The sequence below is a fragment of the Palaemon carinicauda genome, chromosome 14, assembly GCF_036898095.1.
Source record: "Palaemon carinicauda isolate YSFRI2023 chromosome 14, ASM3689809v2, whole genome shotgun sequence".
Classification (NCBI taxonomy): domain Eukaryota; kingdom Metazoa; phylum Arthropoda; class Malacostraca; order Decapoda; family Palaemonidae; genus Palaemon; species Palaemon carinicauda.
The window spans coordinates 22,219,722-22,229,721 of record NC_090738.1 but is presented as its reverse complement, the minus strand read 5'-3'; the positions used below and the strand labels follow the sequence as shown (position 1 = coordinate 22,229,721).

Here is a 10,000-nt window from a genome sequence, read left to right as displayed (position 1 = left end):
ATATATATATATGTATATATATATAAACATTATATATATATATATATATATATATATATATATATATATATATATATATATATATATATATATATATATATACTGTATATACTGAGTCCCTGGTTAGGCTGGAGGAACATAGAGAGTAGAGGTCCCCTTTTTTGTTTTGTTCTTGTTGATGTCGGCTACCCCCCAAAATTGGGGGAAGTGCCTTTGGTATATGGATGGATGTGTGTGTGTGTGTGTGTGTGTACTGTATAGCCTAGCCAGACACTTGGTCTTTTATATATATATATATACTGTATATATATATTATATATATATAATATATATATGCATATATATATATATATATATATATATATATATATATATATATATATATATATATATATATATATATATATATATATATATATATATAAATATACTGTATAGCCAGACACTTGGTCTTTATTATGTAAGGGAAATTTTAGATATTTTTTTAGTATATTGATAACATAAAGGATATCTTTCTATTTAACAATCAAATGCTACATTTATATATATATATATTGGAGTTAGTGATGATCTGCACGAAATGTTCTTCCTTTTTCGAAAACCAAAATAATAGTTTATTTAAACGTTGATATAAAACCCATCTTTAGAAATAAAAGTACTAGGATCCAAACCCATGTTAGTAGAAATTTGTATGAATATTAGATAATGTTAATGTAAATTTAAATAATAATTGCCAAATGAAAGCATAATTCGCCACTAGAAAATATTTTGGAGCCGTATGAAAATGATATAATTGGTATTTCCATGTGTTCACTGAGGGTCGGAAACAATGATAGTAGCTCATGTTCCCGGGAACTTATTTGAAATTTAGACCTGGGAAAGGAGGGTGGGGGCGTGTCATTGTGTAACCCCGCCCATCACTCTTAGCTGCATCACTGTATGTCCATCAGGTTTATCTCTTGTTATGTCTTTGAATTCTATGAAAGAAAAAAAAATATTCTGGCATAGCAATATTTTAGAAAAGTATTCTTTTAGGTTTGAAACAAACTTGTAACCTCCGCTAAGGAGGTTAATTTTTCACCTGGTTTTTTAAATGAAAATTTCACGATATATATGTCAGAAATGGGCTAACTTAGGAGTGATTAGATTTGGGTGGTGATCTGGATCACCATCTGCATCCAGGATCTTTATTACATTAATGGTCAAAATATGAAAGAGGGAAAGTTTGGACCGTAAACTTGAGTAAAGTGTTGAAAACCTTAATTGGCGGAGGTCTGAAATCTTTGATTGCTCTTTCTACTTGTTTATACTTACTATGCTTCCTCATGGTTCCCCGGGCAAGTCATGTAAGGAACATAACCAGCGATTGGTTCGATATTCCTCATGAATTCATCTCCCACTTGAGCATCCTCCTGCAGGAGATTTTAAGAGCAAAAGTGCCAGAATTACTTTTTTTTTTTTTTTTTTTTTTTTTTTTTTTCAATCAGATCTTTGACTTACAGTAGACGAAGGAAGTTATTTCAAAGGCGCTGGTGTTCTTAAAAAATATATTTTCTGTTGAACATCAAACTTCAGGGAATGAAGTTTATTATGCTGACAGTCCAGAGAAAATTTCTGTTTTAATAACATCAACGGTTGAAAATGAAGTGGCACTTACCGTTTCAAAGTTGTAAGCGAAGTCTCCCACATGGATGATCACATCATACATTCCTTTCGTTATATCTTGCTGTAGCCTGAGAAGAATACGGGGAAGAAACTGATGCCTTTTGATATGCATACACTGGTTGATTTTACAAGCATCAATAAAATATAGTAGAGTTGGGAAGGTTTTAATTATAACACTGAATGCAAGATATATGATTACCTAATAAGGAGCTACTCCATACTGTGCGCATAGACATTATGATAAACTGCCAACTGAAATGAAGGACTTAAAGGGAGCAATTGAATTTAAGAAGAAACTAAAGACATTACTTTTCACAAGATCATATGATTTGGAAGATGCTACAATCAAAGAATTGTATAAGTTATAATGAAAATGTTTCGTAAGATGATTGATATGGACCCGCCCGAGAAGTAGTTCACTCGACTTCAGTGGAGGGTTGGATTTAAACCCAAAACAAGTAATAGAAATAAACGTCTTAGGCGCGTCATTTCTTAATAATATTTACCATGTGAAATGGTAAAGCTCAAGATTTTGCTCATTTTAAAAATTTTAATAGTTTGGTAAGAGTCTTATATGTGACAGCCTGACTCTCTGAACAACTTTTGTTCAGTAAACTATTCCCTGAGAGTTTAATTTAATTTTCACAGGCTTACAATACTACTAACATTGATAGTAATGTCTTTAAGATGGACTGCGTACTTGTACAGATCAAGTAAGGCATTTTTGGGAAGAGCTTTCTGAACAAAAGTTTTTCAGAGTCAAGGTCTGTCTTGTAAGATTAATCTTGCCTTTCTGTACCAATTTTGAAAAAATGAAAATCTTAGTAGAGATGGGGCAATATTAAGAAATGACCTCTCCCAGAATTGAACAACTTAAGGTATCTAATTACTTTTGTGGCTAAAAAGATTAATTCCAATTACTTTCAAATATACTCAGTATTATGAATAGAAATTTTCTAGATCTTTGACTAAATTAATGATGCGGCAAGTTTCGTTGTTATCCTGCTAACAATACGTAAGTCCTATCGTTAACACAAAGTTGAAAAGTATAAATATATATATATATATATATATATATATATATATATATATATATATATATATATACATATATATATATATATATATATATATATATATATATATGTATATATATATATATATATATATATATGTGTGTGTATATGTGTATATGTGTATATATATATATATATATATATATATATATATATATATATATATATATATATATATATATATGGATAAATATCAACACAACATCGTGTTCAAATAGAAATAAATTTCTACCTCATACTTGGGATCGAACGCTAGCCCCTTATATATATATATATATATATATATATATATATATATATATATATATATATATATATATATATATATATATATATATATATATATATATATATATATATATGTATGCGTGAAGCTTTTTATATTATATCAGTGATTAAGAAATATACCACGTGACATGTATTAGAATTATTTTAAGAAAGAATACATATCCACTAAAAGCTGCCATAAGTTCATCCTAACCTTCCCAAAGACTTTCCGTTGACGACCCCAAGATCGCCGTACATGGCCGTTCGCAGCACCCAATCATTTCCGGCTGGCCAGGTTTTGAAAGTGAACACCTCTGACCATCCTACGTCGCTTCCACAATGGTAGACTGGAGGAACAATCGAGAAATAATTCAGTATGTTTCGTGTATCTCTTGTATATAAATAGATTTAAGGTTTTGATTTAGGTATACAATGTTTGGAGATATTTCAGTGTCATAATTGCTAGAAAGTTAATTCTTATGTAAGAGTTATAAAAAATAGGATTTTCAAATACTCAGCTGTTGATAAAAATATGTAAGGAAGATTGTGCAAATTCAAAAGGAGGTGGGTCCTATACGTATCCTATACGTATCAGCTTCGAAAGCTATTTATTAAGAATCGGGAAGAATAGACATAAAGGCCTACACTTGTGTAGCATATTCTATAGTCAATCTTTTTTTAATGAGGCGCATTTGCACCGAGTCGCAGCGGTGACCATTTAGCTCAGAAGAGTTTCCTGCTATCTGATTAGTTAGAATTATCTTGTCCAACCAATCAGCGATCAGGGAACTTTTCCGAGCTAAAAGGGCACCCTTGCGAGTCGGTGCAAATCTGCCTCACTAAAAAGAATTGACTGTAGTTAAGCCGCGTACCTCAAACGGAGTGGTAAAGAGAATATGATGGAATATTTCCACAAACAAGAAATTTCAATTCCTCCCATCCAAGTCACCTACAAGTTTCCACTTCCTTTTAGATTGACATATCAGGTAACAACATTTGAAATTTTTAGACTATCAACTTTTGGAAGAACCCTGTGGTTTTAGTTTTAGATTAGACTTTCAATCAACTCTTAAAACACCCGTTGTTTATATATATATATATATATATATATATATATATATATATATATATATATATATATATATATATATATATATATATATATATATATATAATATATAATATATATATATATATAATATATATATAATATATATTATATATATATATATATATATATATATATATATATATATATATATATATATATATATATATATATATATATCAACTATTAAAATTACCGTGTAGTTTTTAAATTTAGATATCAACTGTTAAAACTCCCGTGAAGTTTTTAAACTTCCATAACTCTTAAAACACCCGTGGTTTTTAAATTTATATATAATCTATTAAAACACCCGTGTAGTTTTTAGATTTATATATCTACTATTAGAACTCCCGTCTAGTTTAAAAACTTCCATATCAACTATTAAAACACCCGTGTAGTTTTTAAACTTCCACATCAACTATTTAACAACCCCTTGTATTCTTTAGAATTTAACAACATTGGAAATATCCGTGCCATTATTAGAATTCCACATCCCCTATAATATATTACCATGTAATTCTTCGACTTTCACCAAAACTCGCACCTTTTTAATTCCGGCATTTCCAACCTGAAATTCAAAAAGCAAAATATCGCCTATCAAGAAAAACTTAGGAAGACTTACAGTATCTGGTGTCTGGCGTGAGGTTGGTCAGCCTGACCCTATGCATCCACATCTGCCTCTTTAGTGATCCGCCGTCTGTGAAAAGCGTAGCATTTCCGGTGGCACTGAGGGCCAGGTTAGAGGTGCCATATTCCACCACGGAACTGTTTATGAATGAGGGTGTCACCCATGTGACCATTATGTCTGCATTGTTTTCTGTTTGGTGAAAGAATGCCATTTATTTAGCTTTTTTAATGAGAGAGAGAGAGACTATTTATGTAGTTTGTATATATATATATATATATATATATATATATATATATATATATATATATATATATGTATGTATGTATATATACATACATACATACATATACCAAGGCACTTCCCCCAATTTTGGGGGGTAGCCGACCTCAACAAAGAAACAAAAACAAAAAGGGGACCTATACTCTCTACGTTCCTCCCAGCCTAACAAGGGACTCAACCGAGTTCAGCTGGTACTGCTAGTGTGTCACAGCCCACCCTCCCACATTATCCACCACAGATGAAGCTTCATAATGCTGAATCCCCTACTGCTGCTACCTCCGCAGTCATCTAAGGCATCGGAGCAAGCAGCAGGGCCTACCGGAACTGCGTCACAATCGCTCGCCATTCATTCCTATTTCTAGCATGCTCTCTTGCCTCACTCACATCTATCCTCCTATCACCCAGAGCTTCCTTCACTCCATCCATCCACCCAAACCTTGGCCTTCCTCTTGTACTTCTCCCATCAACTCTTGCATTCATCACCTTCTTTAGCAGACAACCATTTTCCATTCTCTCAACATGGCCAAACCACCTCAACACATTCATATCCACTCTAGCTGCTAACTCATTTCTTACACCCGTTCTCACTCTCACCACTTCGTTCCTAACCCTATCTACTCGAGATACACCAGCCATACTCCTCAGACACTTCATCTCAAACACATTCAATTTCTGTCTCTCCATCACTTTCATTCCCCACAACTCCGATCCATACATCACAGTTGGTACAATCACTTCCCCATATAGAACTCTCTTTACATTCATGCCCAACCCTCTATTTTTTACTACTCCCTTAACTGCCCCTAACACTTTGCAACCTTCATTCACTCTCTGACGTACATCTGCTTCCACTCCACCATTTGCTGTAACAACAGACCCCAAGTACTTAAACTGATTCACCTCCTCAAGTAACTCTCCATTCAACCTGACATTCAACCCTGCACCACCTTCCCTTCTCGTACATCTCATAACCTTACTCTTACCCACATTAACTCTCAACTTCCTTCTCTCACACACTCTCCCAAATTCTGTCACTAATCGGCCAAGCTTCTCTTCTGTGTCTGCAACCAGTACACTATCATCCGCAAACAACAACTGATTTACCTCCCATTCATGGTCATTCTCGTCTACCAGTTTTAATCCTCGTCCAAGCACTCGAGCATTCACCTTTCTCACCACTCCATCAACATACAAGTTAAACAACCATGGCGACATCACACATCCCTGTCTCAGCCCCACTCTCACCGGAAACCAGTCACTCACTTCATTTCCTATCCTAACACATGCTTTACTACCTTTGTAGAAACTTTTCACTGCTTGCAACAACCTTCCACCAGCTCCATATAACCTCATCACATACCACATTGCTTCCCTATCAACTCTATCATACGCTTTCTCCAGATCCATAAATGCAACATACACCTCCTTACCTTTTGCTAAATATTTCTCGCATATCTGCCTAACTGTAAAAATCTGATTCATACAACCCCTACCTCTTCTAAAACCACCCTGTATTTCTAAGATTGCATTCTGTTTTATCCTTGATCCTATTAATCATTACTCTACCATACACTTTTCCAACTACGCTTAACAAACTAATACCTCTTGAATTACAACACTCATGCACATCTCCCTTACCCTTATATAGTGGTACAATACATGCACAAACCCAATCTACTGGTACCATTGACAACACAAAACACATATTAAACAATCTCACCAACCATTCAAGTACATCTCAGCTCTCACACCATCCATACCAGACGCTTTTCCTACTCTCGTTCCATCTAGTGCTCTCCTCACTTCATCTATTGTAATCTCTCTCTCATTCTCATCTCCCATCACTGGCACCTCAACACCTGCAACAGCAATTGTATCTGCCTCCCTATTATCCTCAACATTCAGTAAACTTTCAAAATATTCCGCCCATCTTTTCCTTGCCTCCTCTCCTTTTAACAACCTTTCATTTCCATCTTTCACTGTCTCTTCAATTCTTGAGCCAGCCTTCCTTACTCTCTTCACTTCTTTCCAAAACTACTTCTTATTCTCTTCATATGAATAACCCAATCCCTGACCCCACCTCAGGTCAGCTGCCCTCTTTGCCTCACATACCTTGCGCTTTACTTCCACCTTTTTCTCTCTATATTTTTCATACTTCTCTATACTATTACTCTGCAGCCATTCTTCAAAAGCCCTCTTTTTCTCTCCCACTTTTACCTTCACTCCTTCATTCCACCATTCACTGCCCTTCCTCACGCTGCCTCCAACAACCTTCTTTCCACACACATCACTTGCAATCCCAACAAAATTTTCTTTTACTAACTTCCACTCCTCCTCTAAATTGCCAGTTTCTCTTACTTTCACTTCGTCATATATCATTTTCAACCTTTCCTGATATTTACTTTTTACCCCCGGTTTTATTAGCTCTTCAACCCTCACTACCTCCCTTTTACATCCACCTACTCTATTCCCCCATTCTTTTGCTACAACTAATTTTCCTTCCACCAAAAAATGATCAGACATACCGTTAGCCATACCCCTAAACACGTGCACGTCTTTCAATCTTCCAAACATTCTTTTAGTTATCAACACATAATCCATTAATGCCCTTTCTACTACTCTTCCATTTGCCACTCTTACCCATGTATAATTATTTTTATCTTTCTTTTTGAAAAAGCTATTACTTATCACCATCTCTTGCTCAACACACACATCTACCAGTCTCTCACCACTCTCATTTTCACCTGGTACGCCATAGTTCCCAATGACACCTTCTACCTCTCCAGCGCCCACTCGAGCATTTAAGTCACCCATGACAACTACATAATTCCTTCTACCCAGTCCTTCTACACACCTAGTTAATTAATTCCAGAACTCATTCCGCTCTTCTTCACTTTTCTCTACCTGGCCCATACGCACTGACAAACGCGTAACATTCCCTACCCAACCTAACCCTTACCCACATTAACCTAGATGATACCTCCTTCCATTCCGCTACTTTACCTGTCATCCATTCACTTAGCAATAAAGCCACACCCTCTCTCGCTCTTCCCCTTTCAATCCCAGACACTCTACCAGACATTTCACCATACATCACTTCACCCTTTCCTTTTATCTTCGTCTCACACAAGGCCAATACATCCATCCTTCTACTTCTAAACATACTTCCAATTTCACATCTTTTACTCTCTATCGTACTACATCCACGCACATTCAAACACCCCAAAACTAGAGTGCGGGGAGCAGTCACTCTCCCCCCAGCTCCATCTCTTTGTCGATGTCTCACAGGATGTAGATACAGGATTTATTTATATATATATATATATATATATATATATATATATATATATATATATATATATATATATATATATATATATATATATATATTAGAGAGAGAGAGAGAGAGACCATTTTTATAGTATGTATAAAGAGAGAGAGAGAGAGAGACCATTTTTATAGTATGTATAAAGAGAGAGAGAGAGAGAGAGAGAGAGAGAGAGAGAGAGAGAGAGAGAGAGAGAGAGAGAGAGAGAGAGAGTTATTTTATAAAATGATTTCATTGGAAGAAACTATTACAATAATATCTTACCTCCTATTGACAAATGTACTTGCTGAGGTTGGTAATCGTCCATAGCACTTGCAAGGCCAAATGCTATAGTGCTGAGCAACGCCAGCCATAAGGTCGGTTTCCCCATTGGACTATCTGCAAACGCCAACCTTTACGTAAGATAAATCAATTAGTTGACCCGATTTATTAGGATGAATTATTTCATTGACCACTGGGTGTATTTGTTTAGGTCTCAAAAAAAAAAAGAAAAAAAAAAAAAGAAAAAAAAAAAAAAAAAAAAAAAAAAAAAACATTTATTTCGTAGGGTGATATTGGAATTTTTTTTTTAATTATATGTGTATATGTTTACACACACTCATCATCTTGTTAATTCACGATTGGGCAGTTAAAAGATGAAGAGAAATACGACACTTATGTTACAGGAAAAAAAATATATTGAAAATTTTAAAGATATTCAAATTCGTATAATCAGTTCACTGACATAATAGGAGAAACACTGGCATACAAAAATTAACCATTCATATTTATCCACAAATGGAATTAAAAACCCTACAGCTATTCACCTGATCAAATATTGTTCGTTTTCGCGTCAGCCTTCGAAAGTCGTACTAGTGGAAATGGTCTCGGAATGAGCTGGCGACCGTCAAAACACCTGTCTTTTATAAGGAATTCCCAAAGCGAACAGATAAGTAGATGGCTCTTTGTGTTATTCAACGTAATGACACTAAACATATGTGTACTCCTAGCATTCACATCATTGTATAAGTACTTGTATTCTTGCCGTTCACGTGACCTGCACATACGACATTTTTTTTCCCAAGAGACATCCGATCAGAAGGGTATTAATAGATTCATGATATTTCATCCTAGCTATGACATGTGAGGATGTTTGGCATCCTTTAGGAAGAGCCTGTATTAGCCTAACAGGTCTTGGCAAGTCAACCACTACAATGGACTTTAACTTAATGTTATCCTAAGTCAGATTTGTGAAAGAGAATATTTGGGAAGCCACTTCATGCTGAAATTCCTTTTGAAAAGGGAATGGTAACACCCAATTATGCTTAGGATATATATATATATATATATATATATATATATATATATATATATATATATATATATATATATTCAAATAAGCCATATATATTTTTGATACATTAATGTCTGGATTCTCTTAACGACCTCGGGATCAGAGCCCCAGGCGAAATCACACAAAGACAAGAGCTTGTGTCCGGCCGGGAATCGAACCCTGGTTCGGCAAGCTTGTACAGACAGTGACTAAACCACTTGGCCAAGTGGTTTAGCCACTGTCTATACAAGCTTGCCGAACCAGGGTTCGATTTCCGGCCGGACACAAGCTCTTGTCTTTGTGTGATTTCGGCCAAGTGGTTTAGCCACTGTCTATA

The 10,000-nt window shown here is 34.9% G+C and overlaps 1 protein-coding gene across 2 annotated transcripts in view; it reads right to left on the bottom strand.

The window, feature by feature from the left end:
• The window catches only part of LOC137653478 (acid phosphatase type 7-like), an 18,752-nt gene extending 9,436 nt beyond the window's left edge, over positions 1 to 9,316 (bottom strand). The window contains exons 1-6 of one of the 2 annotated variants that reach the window (XM_068386916.1): positions 9,158 to 9,316; positions 8,616 to 8,729; positions 4,739 to 4,933; positions 3,223 to 3,355; positions 1,658 to 1,733; positions 1,315 to 1,412 (exon numbers count right to left, since the gene is read on the bottom strand). In XM_068386916.1, the coding sequence (XP_068243017.1) occupies positions 1,315 to 1,412; positions 1,658 to 1,733; positions 3,223 to 3,355; positions 4,739 to 4,933; positions 8,616 to 8,721 (608 nt within the window). In that variant the 5' untranslated portion in view covers positions 8,722 to 8,729; positions 9,158 to 9,316. Of the gene's footprint in view, positions 1 to 1,314; positions 1,413 to 1,657; positions 1,734 to 3,222; positions 3,356 to 4,738; positions 4,934 to 8,615; positions 8,744 to 9,157 lie in introns of both variants that reach the window. The other variant, XM_068386915.1, reaches the window with a different exon arrangement.
• Between the last annotated feature and the right edge of the window lie 684 nt (positions 9,317 to 10,000).